Source organism: Mustela erminea, chromosome 9, assembly GCF_009829155.1.
Source record: "Mustela erminea isolate mMusErm1 chromosome 9, mMusErm1.Pri, whole genome shotgun sequence".
NCBI classification, from domain to species: Eukaryota; Metazoa; Chordata; class Mammalia; order Carnivora; family Mustelidae; genus Mustela; species Mustela erminea.
This window is the reverse complement of record NC_045622.1, coordinates 103,639,698-103,657,780: the sequence shown is the minus strand read 5'-3', so window position 1 is coordinate 103,657,780 and position 18,083 is coordinate 103,639,698. Positions and strand designations below refer to the sequence as shown.

Below are 18,083 nucleotides of genomic sequence, written 5' to 3'. Positions count from 1 at the left end.
TACTTCCTATCACAGGATGATTGAGCGAGTGGGTATGTAAGGGATTCATTCCCAGAAGCAAGAGGATACTTTTCATTCTAGGAAGTGTTCGGTGACAGCTGATCGGTGCTAAGTCTTATCATGAGCCTGGCCAGAGAGCTAGGAGCTGCTGAAGATATTCAGTCTATACTCAGGAAGACAGACCCCATATGAATGGTGTAAACTGTGGGTAGCAAGAGTCCTGGGAAGGAAAAGTCCAGAAAGTATGGGCTTTAGCCTGACACTGGGGCTGGGGTCCTGGGGGAGCAGGTCTTTCCTTGTCATGACACACCTACTGACATTGTAATGCACCTTCCAAAGACTGAGCATCCCTCACCAGTGGAATGTCCTAAAATTATTTAGGTTGTTGAGGGGAGCTGTAAATGTTGCAAGTGAGAATTTGCTACTGGGACACATAGCCACACTTCTATTTTTTTTTTTTTTTCCAACTGTAACACAAAAATCAGATTTTTTTTTTTCAGTCAAAAAAAAAAAAAAAGTTCTCAAGGTTAAACCCTGAGCATCACCACTGCCAGGTCACACTGTACACATCTCTCCTGCTCCCACCACAGGCCTGCCTTTCCTTGGATGTTCGTGGCCATGGGAACCCAAGACAGCTTCCCTGTGAAAGTGGCCATTGAACTTGCTGAAGGAGGAGATGGGGGCAGGCATATCAACTAGGACATTGAATGACCTTTTTCATAAGAATTCCCCAACCGGGGAATGACAAGCCCGGGGACTCAAGGCCTGACCGGAAAGCAGTATAAACACTGTAGAGCCCTTTCTGCATGGATTAGCACATTTGACGCTCCATCTCCCTCAAGATTAGAATCTCAAGCTCCCAGGAGATAAGCTTGAGTACCTGAGCTGAGAGAAGGGGCCAAGGGTAGTGCCTTATTAGAGAGCAGTGCTCAAGGCGCACGGGGAGAGAGAGGAGCTCACATCGGAGAACAAGGAGAGCATCTGGAGAAGCCAGTGCAGAACTAGCCTAGTGGTTTAAGGAGAGAGTGGTTTGTTGGGTTAATTCCTACAGAGAAGCAAGTAGGATGAGCATGGAAACAGAGCTACTGGAGGGTACTGGTGAATCTGGTGACAGCAAAATTGTCACTGGTTGGGGAGTTGGGAAAGAAAGCCAGGAGTGTGGTGGCAGCTCAGGGGTCAGATTACAGGTGACTGTAATTCACCCTTTTGTCCAATGATGCGTCCCTGCTTCTGCAAGGAGCCTTGGATGGACCATCTGGAATATTGGTTCTAGTCCTGTTTGTGCTCCTGGCTGGGCTGATGGTGCTAACTCTCCAGGGTCTCTTCCGGTGTCTATGCTCCACTGTTCTAGGGAGGCTGGGAGTGAGTGGAGTCGTGCGGATGAATAGTTTGTGGAATGGCACAGAGCAAGGACAACCTTTGCTGCCCACAGGAGGCAGTGAGCTGTTCTTCAGGCTGGTGAAGGGGCCATCTGGAATGATGGGTCTAGCACCCAGGACAAACAGGGCAGGTGGTAGGATAGGAAAGGTACTCCATTGCAACAAGCCCCAGAGTGATTTCAGGTGGCAGGTGGCAGATGTCATCTATCCCGAGAAACACCAGGTGTGTGAGCAGATACAGTCTCCGAGATGACCCATATGGTAGCACGTGGGACTCATCAGGGGTGTCTGAGCTAACTCACAGGTTGGACTAGTCTGGAAGGAGACTCTGAACACCAAGTGGGACATTGTAGTTGAGGGTTTGAGTTCTGTGAAGTGAGAAGGTGTGGAATCAGATGGGGGCAGTGAGAGGAAGGACTAAGGAAGAGGGTGGAAGCAAGACTTGCTCTGTCCCTCTAACTTCCAAGGGTGGTCCCACTAGGCCTGTCCATTTTGGGGAGCCCAACATATGAATATCTCAGCTTACAGAACAGATGACTGAAGGGCTGGTCTAAAACCAGGGTACTACATATCCCACATTACATTTTTATTGTCCATGATTTCCCAAGACCTATTCAGTTCTAGCAAATGAAAACCCACCTGTGGTCTTAGAACCTCAGCCATACCCGACCAGCTGATAGGCATGCAGAGGATTGCTGGTCAGAGACCGTGCAGATGCAGGAGATGGGACTCTAAACAGCAAGCCATTTAGAAGAAACATCTTGGATAAAGTCAGCGGCTAAACATATTTACAAGAGTAAAATCATGTTCTGTATTTAGTGATAACAACAACAAGGAATCCTTGCAGGGCTTTTGTAGCGAAGGGAAATTAGATGGCACCTGGATGTCAGAGATTGTTGCCAGCATATAACCTTCTTGAAGCCAGTTGCCATCATGTATAACAATATTTAAATTAATGGGTAGACCTCGAAGTTATAGACATAGCCATTTCTCTTTGAATAAGTCTCTATCCTTTTATAAATTAAGATATATTAGCTTCATAACTTGGGGAAATACCTTCTCTTAAGACAATGTGTATTCACAAATACTGCTACATCATTGGTAACAGCATATATGATTAATCCTGTTAGTGGATGACTCACTCTCTCCCAAGAACTCCCCAACAGGGTGGTTCTTTATTGCACAGAAAAACCTCCTTTAATGCCCCACTCAAATGTTGCTTCTTTAACCAGGGTTGTTCTCTACTTTCCCCATCACCATTAGAATAAATCATATCCTTTTCTGTTCTCTCTCTGTGAGTCCTCATATTCTGCCCCGTGTTAGAGAAAATTGCTTGCCTAATTGTCCTATGAGGCCAAAAGTTCCTAGAAGTCAGGGAATTTGTTGTGTTCTCCACTGTTAACTTTCCTAGAACATATCAAATGCTCAGTACATTTTTTTATATTTCTTTTCAGTGTAACAGAATTCATTGTTTATGCACCACACCCAGAGCTCCATGCAATCCGTGCCCTCCATAATACCCACCACCTGGATCCCCCAACCTCCCACCCCCTGCCCCTTCAAAACCCTCAGGTTGTTTTTCAGAGTCCATAGGCTCTCATGGCTCAGTACATATTTAATCAATGAACGAATGATTGAGAGAAGGAAGGTTGGGTTGTCTAGACATTGGGTCTTCCAACCCATGAGCTCACACAGGTAAGCACACAAAGCCCCAGGTGCAAATGCCCTAGGGAGGATCTCTTTGTTAAAAGCCACTTTAAATTTCTGTCTCCTTTTAAATAGAGGAAATGCAAGGTTTTCCATGCCGAATTGAATGAAGTCAGGATGCATGAAGGTAGAGAAACATTTTCCTTAGATTGTCAAGGAAGGAGGATCCTGGGTTTCAGATTGTCAAGGAAGGAGGATCCTGGGTTTCAGAAGCCCAGAAAGGGGAGGTCTTTCTGTCTCTTCGAAAGATGCTTCTAGAAGCTTTGGCTTTGCTTATCTGGAGCCCTGGAACTGGTTGGAAGAAGTCGGTGGCAAGTTCACTGGTTCTGGGATGACCCCTGGGTTTGCCACAGAGACATTCGGGAGGACCACGCCCACCTGGAAAACACAGGTGCACAGGAGGTGCCCTAGTAAGGGTGCAAGAAGGACCAGGCAGGCACGGAGGCCTTTACACCCTGCGAGACTTCTGCTCCTGGGCAGGAAGGGGAAGCATGGCGATCCCTCTAGACTCCACCCTCTTTGGGGCACCTTCCAGCCCACTGAGGAGCCTTTGGACTCACGTAGTTTTGTTGAGAGCAGACCAGTTGGCAGCCAAAGTGGGAAGAAACACAGGTTATGCAGAACTCCAGGAGGCAGAAGATGAGCATCACACTGGAAATAGCCACGCCAGGGCTCTGGAACCACAGGGAATGGGTTGTTAGGAGGGCTAGTTTAGGCGTCCAAGGTCTGGCTTCAAGTGTGGCTCTGCGGTGGGCTGTCTCTATGGCTTTGAGGAAGTCCTCTAACCTCGTCTCACCAGGTTTTTGTGAGGGTCAAGTGTGTTCATAAAAGAATTGTTACTTTAACACTACTGGTACTCCTCTAAGGGGAAGGGTAGTCATCCTTTAGGAAAACATCTCTGTCACGTGACTGGGAAGGAGAAGATGGGTTGCCGGACAGATGGAGGGACCGAGTGGACAAGGACTTGTCTGTGCTGTGCCCTCTTGTCAGTCCCAGGGTCATGAGTCTCGTGTGGCTGTTGTGCATTGGGGAGGTGGTTAGTCCCAAAGTGAGATGTGCGTGACACACAGGATTTCAAAGATCGAGTACCCAAAATGCAAAATATCAAACTGATCATTTTTTTTTTTTTAACACGGATTGTGTGTTGAAATGACATTTTGGATATATTGGGTTAAATAAGATATATTATTAAAGTTAATTTCACTTGCTTCTTCTTTTTTTTAAGGTGGCAACTAGAATATTTAAAATCAGACATGCAGCTCACATTATATTTCTGCGGGTCAGCATAGGTTGGTACATTATTGTCCATGGGCCAAATCCTGGCTGTTGCCTATTTTCATAAATAAAGATTTATCAGAAAACTGCCATGCTCACTGCATATACTCACTGGGATCCAACTCAGGGCTGGAGTTGAAGGCAGATACCTATTTCCGATGGCTGCTCTCCCAATACAGGAGAGGGATGAGTAGTTGTAACAGAAACCAGAGGGCCTGCAAATCCTTAAATATTTATTCTCTGAACATTTACAAAAAACCTTTGCTGACCCCTTGTCCACAGTCACAAGCAGGGGTGCAGTGGGAGGCATCTGCGTGTTATAATTGCATTTAATTTTGCCAATAATGTCATAGGTAGGTACTGTTTTATAAAGGTAGAAACTAAGACTAAGAAAAGTCACATGCTTAAAGTAACACAGCAATAAAGCCATAGGTCAGGGACTTTACACTCTGTTCTGATTTTTTTTCTACAGTGCTAGGTGAAGAAGTTTGGTTTTGGGCCTTCTAATAATTTGGTAAACCTAGCTAACTCTGAACTCAGAAGAACATTGGTTTAGAGGGGTACTCACCACACCCCAGGTATAATTGTGGGGATAAGAGACAGAGTAAGATGGGATGAGACCCAGATCCGTGATGCAGAGTATGATTCCAACCACAGAACAGATTGCACTGATGATGTTCAAGCCCAAGCTGCCTTTCAGCTGAAGAACACACAGAGGGTCAGGGTAAAAGAGGAAAATTATTGTAGTTGAGATGAATAGAGACTCAACAAGTGCTTCTTAATTTGAATCCCTAGAGCTTTAGTTCTGTAGCAAGGAAAGAGTTGTTCTATACAAAAAAGTGTGCAGGCAAATTAACGTTGGAAAAAAGCTGGGCTGAACTAAGTTAAATAGGTCTTTGCTGCAGGACTTGTCAGAGCCTTTAACAAGGATTATGGATCTTTTTTAAAATTTCATTTTTATTTATTTATTTATATTTTGTTTATTATTTATTTATTTAATTCATTATTTGAGAGAGAGAGAGAGAACACAAGCATGGGGGTGGGTCAGAGGGAGAAGCATACTCCCTGCTGAGCAGGGAGCCTGATGTGGGACTTGATCCTGGGACTCTGGGATCATGACCCGAGCTGAAGGCAGTCACTTAACCAACTGAGCCACCCAGATACCCCAGGATCGTGGATCTTCCAGAAAGGGGACTACTAAATAGAGCTTTCCCCAATTTATCTACTCATTTTCCCAGAGTGTTGCATGGGACAAGTGTCGCATAGGACAAGTGTCCCTAGGACAAATCTTTGGGAAACACTCAACCTGCTTATCCCATATGAGACAGATAGGATGCTCAGCCCCTGTGTCTTGGGATATGACAGGCTCTGATCCTCTATGATTCTGGGCCAGGTGCAGAAGGACCTGCCCAGAATTTAGAGCTTCCCTTTGGAGATTTTCAAATAGATCTCATGCGGTAGAGGGACCTGGCCATCCTGAGGCCGTTCACCCTAGACAACCTGCTTGTGAGAGAAACAAAGGTACTTTCTTGGTCCGTGCCTAGGGGACCTTGTTTCTGTGATTAGCAGAGCTCACTTGGCTGGATTTCTTCGGGAAGCAGGTAGTTGAGCTTCCCCTGGCTTCCCGCAGGAATGGCTGGAATCCCTGTGCCACAGGCCCTATCAGTGCTTCCTCTGCTGGAGTGGAGCTGGGACCCCTAGGAGCTGTGTGTCTCCTCCTGTAGGCACCTCTTAGGGACACTGCTCTATCTCTTCCTTAATTCAGGTGGCTGTGTTGCCTTCCCTCCCCAGAATCCTCTGGGCTCCTTCCTATCATGACTCTGGCCAGGTTTTTGTAGTCCTGCCTGTGAGTATGAGTGAGCACATGTATCAGTGCCCTGAGTCTGGTTAGATGTAGGGATGAGGGAGGGATTGTACATTGACCTTCCTTTCCCCAGAGGGTGTCTCCTATAGGCCTCTGCTGGCAGAGCCTATGTCAGGAGGTGACTTACCAGGCAAGAAGATTGGGGCTGATTTTCTGCTGACACCGAGAGGGATCCTGAAACAATGAACTGGTACAGAAGAGGGGGGTTTTAGAAAGATGCCCCAGATTGCGTCCCATCTTCCAGCTCCCAGGATTCCGGTCACACACATTCTCTCATACATACTAGGTTCCTGTGCCGGTGCCTTCAAGTCAACATGGAGGGAAGAAGGACGGAAGGGGAAGGAGAGGCAGACTCCCCGCTGAGCAGAGAGCCCACTCAGGGCTGGATCCCAGGACGCTGAGCTCATGACCTGAGTTGAAGGCAGTTAAAGGCATCCCCAGACCCTATGTTCTTAACCCTTACCCTACATACCCTCCCTTTCAAGGTAGATGCATGTGTCATGGGGTGGAAACAGTTTTACAATGAAAAGTTACTCTAGCTTCTTATGACTTTTAAAGGGAATGGTATTTTTTCCTGTATGTGGGAAAATAAATCTCATTCTTAAACCCCTCAGTATATAGAGACTTGATAAGGAGGGAAGGGAACTAGGGGCTGGCCTTCTGAGGTCGCTTCGGGTCCTTTTAAGATGCCAGAGGAGATGGGTCTTTGTTTTGGAAGAGGACATTAATAATCTTTAGGGAATACGTAGTCCTGGAGTCAAAACAGCAACTGGGATCAAAACTGTCTGCAGATATAAGGAGGGGGGATGGTCATGAGAGCTGGTCAACCTGGCAGAAAGGAAGATGTCCGGGCAACAGTACTCAGTTGCATCTAATGCCCAATAGCAAGCCATTCTGTGGCCATGGTGTTAGCCTCTCCATTGACCCAAACTCCATGAAAATGGGTTATACAGATGCAGCACTGGGGGAGAGGAATAGGGGCTGAGTTCCAACTCTGGGTCCATGCACAGCAGAAGAGGATCACAGCCTCAGTAAATGAGACCCAGACGGAAACAAGAAAGAGCAGGTACTCAGAGAAAGATCCTCCCAAGAACATGAGCCTTGCCATTTTGCAGGTGTTTTGTTGGCACAAGGGTGGGGGATAACATTAGGCTATTTTATTTAAATGATTTAAATGTCATAGGATAAGGGGGGACTTTCCTTATCTAGGTTACTCTGGAGTTTTGCTATTTATGAGAAAAGTTGTATTTGAATCATAGATAGGTGTGTGAGTCCAGAGACAAAGACTATGTAACAACAGAGAGAAGGACATGGGGCGGGGGGGGGGGGGGGGGGGGGAAGGAGAGAGACAGAGAGAGAGAGTGTGTGTGTGTTTGCGCGTGTGTAGCTTAGAGGACACTAAGGGAGAATGCAAAGGAATCAAACAGACAGTAAATTGGAGAAGAGAAAGGATCTGTGGTTTTTAACATTTTATGGAGTCATAGCTCACCCTGAGAATCTGATGAAAGCTATGGACTTTTCCAGGAAAAAAAATACACACCAAATATTTTGCCAGAATGGAGACTCTGAAGCCCATCTGTGGACTCCAGGTTGGGTCCCCATTGTTTAATGACTGTTCTGTGTCTCAGTAGTCACTCTTAGCCATTGGTGGAAGTGTTCTTTTCCTGGATCTCAGGCTGTGGGCCTGTGTTGAACAACACTTGAAGGCTATTACCAATACATCCTTTTACACGTTGGCACTGTTGTATGAATTGGAAAAAGGTGCCACCCCTGGACTGGTGAATGAGAAGAAAGTTCCCTGATCCCTGGGGTGAATCAAATAGAAAATGAGCCCCCTCTGGGTGAATGGCACCTTGTTGGGCTGTCACTTGGTGTTATGGCTGAATTGTGTCCTCTCAAAATTAATCTGGTGAAGTCCTAACCCGCCAGTATTTCAGAATGTGACTATGTTTGGTGATGGGGCCTTTAAAGATGTGACTAATTCTCTGTGAGATCATTAGGGTGGCCCTAATTCAATATGAGTGGTGTTTTCATGTGAAGAGGGGATTAGGGCACAGATACACTGAAACCACATGAAGACAGAGGGAGAAGGCTGTTGTCTGCAAGCCAAGGAGAGAGGCCTCAGAAGAAACAACCCTGATGACACCTTGATCTTAGACTTTCAGCCTCCAAACTGTGAGAGAATGCATTTCTGTTGGGTAGGCCACCTAATCTGTGCTGTTGGTCACAGCAGCTCTAGCAAACTAACATGCCTGGTAAGCAAGGCCTGGGCCAGCTTCACACCTTGCTTGTTCTCTTGACTGGGAACCTGCTGTGGAGTACAAGCCACACAAATTGACAAGATGGCCCTGAGCGTGTTGGCAATTTCTGGGAATTCACTCGCCTGGTGGGGTGACTCATTACTTACCCAGATGCCTCCCCAGAAGGGAAAGCCTCCAAAGAGTGAGACAGCTGTGTAGCCCCCAGAGACGACGGTGGCCATGACGGAGCCGAGGCCAATGTGTATCAGGCCAATAAGGATCTGGGCAGCCTGTCAGGAGAGCCAAAATCTGAAGCCTTTGTTTCTGGGGTGGGATCCCGTCTCCCCTTTGTACCTCCTTTTAATTTTAATAAATCTTACATTTTCCTAGTCTACAAAGTCATATGAAGGATATAAAAATGAAATAAAACATCCATAATTACCTTATATTCAGAGAAAACATCCCCCTTACATTTTGGTGTATAACTTTCCTTTGTTCTTTACAGGTGTATATACCAATACCACAAGATGGTCCTGGGAGGGAGAGGGAAGATGGCAGAAGAGTGGGGGACTTGCATTTCATCTACCTTGAATTCAGCTGATATCTATCAAATCATTCTGAACACCTGTGAATTCAACCTGAGATCTAAGAAAAGAATTGGTTCAATTCTACAAATAAAAAAGCAACCACTTTTTGCAAGGTGGGAAGTATGGAGAAGCGAATCTGAGGGGATATATTGGAAGATAAATGGCAGGAGGAGAGAACCTGTGTAAGTCAGCTATGGGAAAGTGATATCGCAGTGGAGCACAAGATCAGAACTTCCAGAAGTCTGCTCTTGTAAGGGACATCACTACCTGAAAGGTGCTCAGGTGGTGAAGTGGGGCAGAATTCTAGGTGGGATCATGTGGTCTCAGGATCTCCAGGGTTACAGAAAGACTGGGGATACCCAAGAGCAGCAGAGTTACAGAAAGACTGGGGGTACCCAAGAGCAGCAGAGTTCCCAAGCACTGGAGTGGGATCCTGGCTACAATCAGTGAGCCCATGAGTGGTCTCTGAACTCAGTGTTGCCATAGATCTTGAGCCACGACATGATTGGGTGACTGCTCTCCAAGCCAGGGCCCAGCAAGCAACAACTTCTGGGAGACCCTGCCATGACCAGACAACTGCTCCTGGAGCAGGGGCCCTGAAGGTAGCAGGACCTTAGTGAGGCCCCCTTCCTCCCCTTGGAGGATTGGTGTAGGTGTGCCCTTCAGGAGTCTATGGAGTTTGGCACACACAAAAGGGATTGACTGCTTTCCCCTAAGGATGCCCTGGAGAGTGGGGACAGAGATCATTCAGCTCCAGGGCTGGAGTTCGGGGCACCACCATTTTTTTTTTTTTCATCCTCTAAAATGGCATGAAAAACCTTAAGGGAACAAAAGTCACATAGAGCAACCTCAAGCAGCTTACAATGAGCCTGGTTCCCTGGCAAGGGATGGCACAATTCTGCCCAAGCAAAGACATCCGAGAATCAGTGCAATGGGTACCTCCCCCAGAAGACAAGCAGAATCTCAGGTGAATACCAGGTTTATAGAACACACAGGACTAAGAAACTCTTTTCCTAGGGGAAAATAGTATATAGAATTTGAGGTTTTTTCTCAGGAATCTTTAGTCTTTTAGTTTAAAATATTCTTTTCCTTTTTTCTTTTTTTTTCCTTTTTCAACTAGATTCTTGTTCTATTGACTCTTTGTTTTTAAATATTTCTATAATTTTCATGTCTACATTTAATTTTATAGATATATTCTTCATTTTTGGCTTCCTTTCACTGTATTCAATTTTATTTTTTGTAGCTATATCAGTTTTGCTTTCTTCACAAGTTTGGGATTTAGTGCCTATAACAAACAGACCAAAATACACTCAGTACCAAGTAGATCACCCTGTTTTGTCCAGCTGTGGACATTTGTCCCCCATCTTTTTTCTTTTCTTTCTAGGTTTCTGATCTCTTCAGATTTGTCTAGTGTGTATTTTGCTGGGGTCGTTGTGATATTTTTAATTTTGTTCTCTTGTTCATTTATTCTTCTCTGGACAAAATGACTAGAGGGGGAAATTCACAACAAAAGGAAGAATCAGAGGTAATACTCTGCCATAGATCTAATCGATATGGATATAAGTAAAATGTCAGAACTAGAATTCAGTATAATGACTATAAAGTTACTATCTGGGCTTGAAAAAAGCATGAGAGACACTAGAGAATCTCTTAGTGCAGAAGTATCAGGCCAAAATTAAAAATGCTTTGACTGAAATGCAGTCTAAAATGGATGTTCTAACAGCTAGGTAAATGAGGCAGGAGAGAGTCCGTGATGTAGAAGACAAAATAATGGAAAGGAAGGAAGCTGAGGAAAAGAGAGAAAAACAACTAATGGACCATGATGGAGGCTTCGATAAATCAGTGATACCACAAAGTAAAACAATATTAGAATTATTGGTGTCCCAGAGAACAAAGAGAAAGAGGGGCGGAAGCTATCTTATGGGAAATCATAGCTGAGAACTTTTGCAATCTGGGGAAGGAAACAGGTATTTAGTCCAGGAGGCACAGAGAACTCCCTTCAAAATCAATAAAAATAGATCAACATACAATAGTGAAGTTTTCAAATTTCAGACATAAAGAGAAAATCCTGAAAGCAGTCTGAGATAAGAGGTACTTAAAGTACAAGTGTGGGAAAATTAGACTGGCAGAAGACCTATTCACAGAGACCTGGCAGGTCAGGAAGGGCTGTCATCATGTATCCAGGGTACTAAATGAGAAAAACATGCAGCCAAGAATACTTTATCCAGCAATACTATTATTCAGAATGAAAGTAAAGATAAAGAGCTTCCAGGACAAAGAGAAACTAAAAGAATTTGTGACCACAAAACCAGCCCTGAAAGAAAAATTAAAGGGGATTCTTTAAATGAAGAGAGACCCCAAAAGTAACATAGATCAGAAAGGAACAGAGATAATATACAGAAACAGGGACTTTACAGGCAATACAATGACACTAAATTGTTATCTTTCAATAGTTACTCTGAATGTAAATGGGCTAAATGCTCCAATCAAGACACAAAGTATCAGATTGGATAAAAAAGCAAGACCCATCCATATGGTGTCTACAAGACACTCATTTTAGACCTAAAGTCACCTCCAAATTGAAAGTGAGGGGGTGGAGGATGATTTATCATGCTAATGGACATCAAAAGAAAACTGGGGCAGCAATCCTTATATCCGACAAATTAGATTTTACACCAAAGGATGTAGTAAGAGATGAAGAGGGATACTATATCATACTTAAAGGTCTATCCAACAAGAAGATCTAACAATTATAAATATTTATACTTCTAACTTGGGAGCAGCTGATTGTATCTACCAATTAATAACAAACTTAAAGAAACCCACTGATAATAATATAATGATAGTAGGGGACTTCAACACCCCACTCACAGTAATGGACAGAAGATCAACAAGGAAACAAGGGCTTTGAATGTCACGTTGGACCAGGTGGACTTCACAGATAAATACAGAGCATTCCATCCTAAAGCAAGAGAATACACATTCTTCTCCAGTGCAGATGGAACATTCTCCAGAATAGATCATATACTGGGTCACAAATCAGGTCTCAATTGTTACCAAAAGACTGGGATTATTCCCTGCATATTTTCAGACCACAACACTTTGAAATTTGAACTCAATCACAAGAGGAAATTTGGAAGGAACTCAAATGTTTGGAGGTTAAAGAGCACCCTACTAAAAAATGAATGGATCAACCAGGAAATTCAAGAAGAATTTAAAAAATTCATGGAAACAAATTAAAATGAAAACACAACTGTTCAAAACCTTTGGGATGTGGCAAAGGCGGTCCTAAGAAGGAAGTATATAGTAATAGAAGTCTTTCTTAAGGAATTTGAAAAGTCTCAAATATACAAGCTAATCTTATACCTAAAGGAGTTGGAGAAAGAACAGAAAATAAAGCCTAAACAAAGCAGGAGAAGAGAAGTAATAAAGATTAGAGCAGAAATCAACAAAATAGAAACCAAAAGAACAGTGGAACAGATCAATAAAACTAGAAGCTGGTTCTTTGAAAGAATGACATGAAGAGACACACAAGCACACAGGGGAATTCCTTGTGTACCAAGATTGGGGTTGTCCTGCCACCAGCCAAGGAAATACCAGAAGTTGGGAGAAAGGCCTGGAACAGACCTTCCCTTAATGCCTTCATAGGGAGCATGGGCCTGTGGACTACTTCATTGTGAAATTTTGGCCTCCAGAACTGTGAGATCATTGCTGTTGTTATAACCCACCCAGTTTGTGGAACTTTGTTATGACAGTCCTAGGAAAGTAACATAGATATACTCTTGCACAAATGGCATATATTCATATACACAGATATATTATGTATGTATGTATATATGTATATATGTATGTGTGTGGTGTGTGTGTATACTACAAATATGGCAGCAAATTCAAATATATTATTTCCTTAAATTTGTACAAATGGTAATAGACTGTACACAATGTCTGCCCCTTACTTTTTTTTTTTTTAATTTCTTTTCAGCATAACAGTATTCATTGTTTTTGCACCACACCCAGTGCTCCATGCAATACGTGCCCTCCTTAATACCCACCATCAAAGATATATCTTGGGGTATGTTCATATCATTACACAAAGAAATTCTTTGTTCTCTTTGGAGCTATACTACATTCTTTCTTTAAAATGATACATTTATTTAACCAGTATTATATTTATAGATATTTTTATTGTTTCCATTCTGTTGTCATCACAAAGCATGCTGTAGTAATTAAGCTCCTACACATCACATTTCTTGTGTGCCCAGGCAGCATCTGCAGGACAGAGGCTCAGAAATGGAATTATTGGGTCTTTTGTAAATTTGAAAGACACAAAGTGCCCTCCATACAGTCTGTATGAAATGACACTCCCATGAGTAGTAAGTGGGGGTGGAGCTAGGACATGAGCTTAGGCGGTCTGGGTCGGAATCTGTGATTGTCAGCATTCAGCTATGCAATGAAGTGGGCCTCTCTTGGTCCTGTCCAAGACAGCCTTTTAGGGGAAAACTACCGTGAACTGTTATTTTGCTGGTTGTCTAAGATGCTTTTTTCCCCACATGCTGGGTTTAGACTCCACCTTAAAGTTTGGTATGCCCACTTCTTTCCAGAGGCCACATGAATCAACATGGACACTGGCAAAAGGACCAACATTCAAAACAGATGACTACAGGGGATGGGAAGGAAAAGAATAAAATAAGATGAAAATAGAGAGGGAGGCAAACCATTAGAGATGCTTAGCTCTAGGGAACAAACTGAGGGTTGCTGGAGGGGGAATGGGTGGGGGGAAGGGATAGTTGAGTGATAGGCATAAAGGAGGCAGGTGATGTAATGAGCACTGGGTGTTATTTGCAACAGATGAATGTCTAAACTCTACCCCTGAAACCAATAATACAGTGTATGTTAACTAAATTGAATATAAATAAAGAATAAAGAAAGGTAACCCTATGCCTTTTACCTCTCATCCTTCCCCCATTCAGTCTCCCCTTGGCATGGCTATCCCCAACTGTTAATCTACTTTCTCTTTATATGGATTTGGCTATTCTGATTATTTAATGTAAATGGAATTTTAAAAAGGACCAACATTCAAGTTTACTGCTTTTTTGGTTGTTGTTACCTTTCTTCCTCTTTCTTAAAATGCCTAAGGCACAGAATCCAAGGCCCCATACTGAGACCCTGGTGATGTTGCACAGCTGAGATTTCTGGTGGACCCGAGTTTAGCAAACCTGGGTCAGCTCCAACCCTGCTTGCTGGATTTGGAGTTTCTGTATTTCCAAGCACCCCCCACCCCCAGCCCCCATCTGATGCCAGCCAGTGACCTGTCCTTGCAGAGCAAAATTTCACTTACTCCTAAGGTTTTGGCCTCCATGAAGGCTCTCTGGACAGGCTGCTCACTCCCAGGTAGCTTCAAACCCGGTGGGTTCACAGGAAGTAGGTGTACTTGGGGCTGGTTGCTTGGAGACAGGGCCACCTGACACATGCCTTGTTGGGTCACAGGATAGCCGTTGTGGGGTGCCACCGCTAATCTGGAATTGTCCATGGGTCCTGCTGAAGCCATCGGATTCATGCTGCTGAAACACAAATGTGACAGACTTGTCTCTCACACAGGCACTGACGTTTACACCAAAAAAGGCCTTTTGCTTCCAGTAGCTCACTTGAGCATCTTAACCCACTTATTAATGCCATTTGTTAATCTCATTTTAGAGATACTATGATGTGCCAGTTATGGGACACTTATGAAGTGCCAGGCAGTCAGGGCTTTACAAACACATCTTTTCATCCTCACACCGGACCGGCTTTACAGGCGAGAAAATGAAGGCTCAAAGAAGCCAAACTCTGCCAGAATGCAAGGGCTGTGTCTTTCCCATTTTTGAATCTCTCATAGTACCTAGCATGGTATTGTGCACATAGTAATACCATCTGATTATAAAACTTCGGAGGTGGAGAGGCTCTTGGAGCACACTGAGTCCAATTCTCTCAATTTCTAGATAAAGAAGCTGAGGCTAGGAGAGTGGACCTGAATTCCTTAAAGTCTCAGTCACATAAACTAGTCAAGTGGAGATCCTCCTCCTCAGGAGAAGTCCTGTTGCTAGTGCATGTTTATTTACTGGGTGGCCAATTTTCTAGGCTACTTACGAATTCTGGTCTGGTTTTTAAAATTTCTTCTATTTTTTGGAGCAGACCCTACAAAAGTTTGTGCAATAAACCCTACCACATCCTGCACCCCACACCCAGATTCATCATGTCTCATTTGGCTGAAAAATCTTCATAAAAACCATTAGAGTGTATATACTCACTTTGCTCTGCCAGCCGCTAAGGCTCTCTTGTTCTTGTTCCCAATTCTTTGCTGTAGGCAACCTGATTTCCTGAAAGAGTGAGCAAACGCGGCTGAGTTAGGTTATATGTTCAGAAAGAGCCAAAGTCCTTTTCATTTTCTTCTAGGTGGGGCCAGGTCACCAGCTGTTTAGAGCTCAGCTTCCCGGTCTATATTTGCTTTCTGTTTTGGCCAAGGAACTAACTGAATGCAATTCAATTGGGCAAATGTTTAATGGTATCTGTGTGGAGAAGAAAGGGTTGTGTCTGATGCTCTGGGAGACAAGGAAAGAACTGGGCACTCAGGGGTAATGGACATGGCTATAGCACAAGACAGAATGACATAAATGCTACAGTTAGAGAAACAAAGGTCCCCAAAGAAGAGGAGAAACTGATTTGCTGGATTTGAAGAAAACAGGGAAGACTTTGAACAGAAGGTGGAATTTTGAAATCAATAAGCTGCAGGGGAAAAGGGTGTCAGAGCATGTGAAATGAGGTTTACAATTAACTTGTCTACTTTTATCTACGCCAGAGCCTGTAGGAAATCAGAAAAACCTGTGATGTATCCATGGTGTATATCATGTGAATTATACAGGCAAAATGAACAAGAACTGCCAGGCTTGGCAATGAGTATCTTGATGGAATAGCTCAGCGCATTCACCTTTGTATTCCTACTGGCATATAATAGGCATTAACACATGTTTATCGAGGGGCGTCTGGGTGACTCAGTAGGTTAAGCCTCTGCCTTCGGCTCAGGTCATGATCTCAGGGTCCTGGGATCCAGCTCCGCATCGGGCTCTCTGCTCAGCCGGGAGCCTGCTTCCTCCTTTCTCTCTCTCTCTGCCTGCTTTTCTGCCTACTTGTGATCTCTCTCCGTCAAATAAATAAATAAAACCTTAAACAACAACAACAACCCCCCCCCCCCCAGATGCTTATCGAATAAACAAATGAAGTTGGTGGGATGACTAGAACTTTGTAAAATGGTCAGCAGAAAGGACACTATTGCAGGCAGAGGGTATGGAGGGCAAAGGAAGGAGGAGAGAGATAGAGGACATATTTTGGGTGTGGCTGAGAGTGGCTTTGAGCATTTTGTGGGAGAAGGACATTGAAAGTCATAAGGATGAGAGAGTAGATGGAGCTGAACTACATGTCTTTACCCATTTTTCTATCAGATTTCTGGAACCTTGTCTTTTAATTTTCAAGAGTCCTTTATGTATCGGGTATTACTCTTCATCTGGGAATATCTTTTCTCCAAGTCTGACAACTGTATTTTGACTTCGTTTATGGTGGCTTTTAATTACGTAAATTAAAAAAATGTATGTAGTAAAATTTATCAATTTATTTATTTATTTATTTATTTTTATTTTATTTTATTTTATTTTATTTATTTATTTTTTTTAATTTCCAGCATAACAGTATTCATTATTTTATTTTTTACCGCTGCAGATTGAATGTTTGTTTCCCTCTCCTGTCCTCCAATTCATATATTGAAATATAACTCCCTAAGTGATGATATTTGGAGACGGGGGCCTTTGGGAACTTAGGGTGGAGCCCTCATGAATGGGATTCGTACTTCCTGTTCCTGTCCTGTAGGGGATTGTACCTTATAACCTTAGAGAGCGCTCTAGCTCCTCTGCCGTGTGAACACACAGTGAGATGGGCCATCTGTGAACCAGAGAGCGGGTTTTCCCAAACACTAAATTTGCAGGTGACTTATATAGGACTTTCTAGTCTCCAGATCATGAGAAATAAATACATGTTGTTCAAGTCACCCAGCCTATGGTATTTTTGTTATAGCAGCCAAAACAAGGGAAGAAAATGACCTATGGAATTGAGTTTTTTACTAGAAAGCCTTCCCAACATTAAGATTAAATAGGAATTCACCCATATTTTCTAGCACTTGAATGGTTTAATTAAAAAACAAACACCACTCATTGAATAATCCAAATAGGCTTCATTTTACCCTCTGACAGTTAAGTGTTTGGTGTCAAAGTACATTTTTCCTACCAAATTGCTTCTTTCCCCCAAACTATCAATTTTGTTTTTATGAATAGTGCAGTACGTGATTCAGTTTTTTACATTTTCTTTTTTAATTTCAATTAAATTTTTAACATAGAGAACATTAGTTTCAGATATACAGTTCAGTAATTCATCAGTTACATATAATACCCAGTGCTCATCACATCACGTGCCCTCCTTAACGCCCATCACCCAGTTAGCCCATCCCCTCACCCACCTCTCCTCCAGCAACCCCGTTTCTTTCATATAGTTAAGAGTCTCTAGTGGTTTCCTTCTTCTCTGCTTTCTTTCCATTCGGTTTTTCCCTCCCTTCCCCTATAATCCTCTGCACTCTTTCTTATATTCTTCATATGATTGAAACCATACGGTAATTGTCTTTCTCTGATTGACTTATTTCACTCAACATAATACCCTCCAGTTCATCTACTTCAGTGCAAATGGTAAGGTTTCATCCTTTCTGATGGCTGAGTAATATCCCACTGTAAATGTATACACCGCATCTTCTTTATCCATATGTTGAAGGACATCTGGGCTCTTTCCATAGTTTAGCCATTGTGGACAATGCTTCTTTAAACATTGGGGTGCAGGTACCCCTTAAGACCTCTACATCTGTATCGTTGGGGTAAATATCTAGTAGGACTATTACTGGGTCATAGGGTAGCTCTATTTTTTAATTAATTAATTAATTAATTAATTATTATTATGTTCA

At 43.2% G+C, this 18,083-nt stretch overlaps 1 protein-coding gene across 1 annotated transcript; it reads right to left on the bottom strand.

Moving 5' to 3' along the window:
• Positions 1 to 3,313: 3,313 nt before the first annotated feature.
• Positions 3,314 to 15,402, bottom strand: LOC116599568 (membrane-spanning 4-domains subfamily A member 8-like). The gene is made up of 7 exons (XM_032359460.1): positions 15,340 to 15,402; positions 14,391 to 14,613; positions 8,633 to 8,755; positions 6,353 to 6,412; positions 4,930 to 5,061; positions 3,647 to 3,760; positions 3,314 to 3,464 (listed from the first exon to the last, which is right to left on the bottom strand). Exons 2-7 carry the CDS (start codon positions 14,607 to 14,609, stop codon positions 3,360 to 3,362), a joined length of 753 nt encoding a protein of 250 aa, XP_032215351.1. The 5' UTR covers positions 14,610 to 14,613; positions 15,340 to 15,402; the 3' UTR covers positions 3,314 to 3,359.
• Between the last annotated feature and the right edge of the window lie 2,681 nt (positions 15,403 to 18,083).

What these genes read in the sequence shown, in the direction of transcription:
- LOC116599568 (XM_032359460.1), bottom strand. Translation starts at nt 14,609, where the DNA reads ATGAATCCGATGGCTTCAGCAGGACCCATGGACAATTCCAGATTAGCG. An exon ending in CCTTCTGGGGAGGCATCTGG is followed by an intron (nt 6,413 to 8,632) that starts GTAAGTAATGAG and finishes CTTCTGTACCAG; the next exon opens with TTCATTGTTTCAGGATCCCT. An exon ending in TCTGCTCTCAACAAAACTAC is followed by an intron (nt 3,465 to 3,646) that starts GTGAGTCCAAAG and finishes TGTGTTTTCCAG; the next exon opens with GTGGGCGTGGTCCTCCCGAA.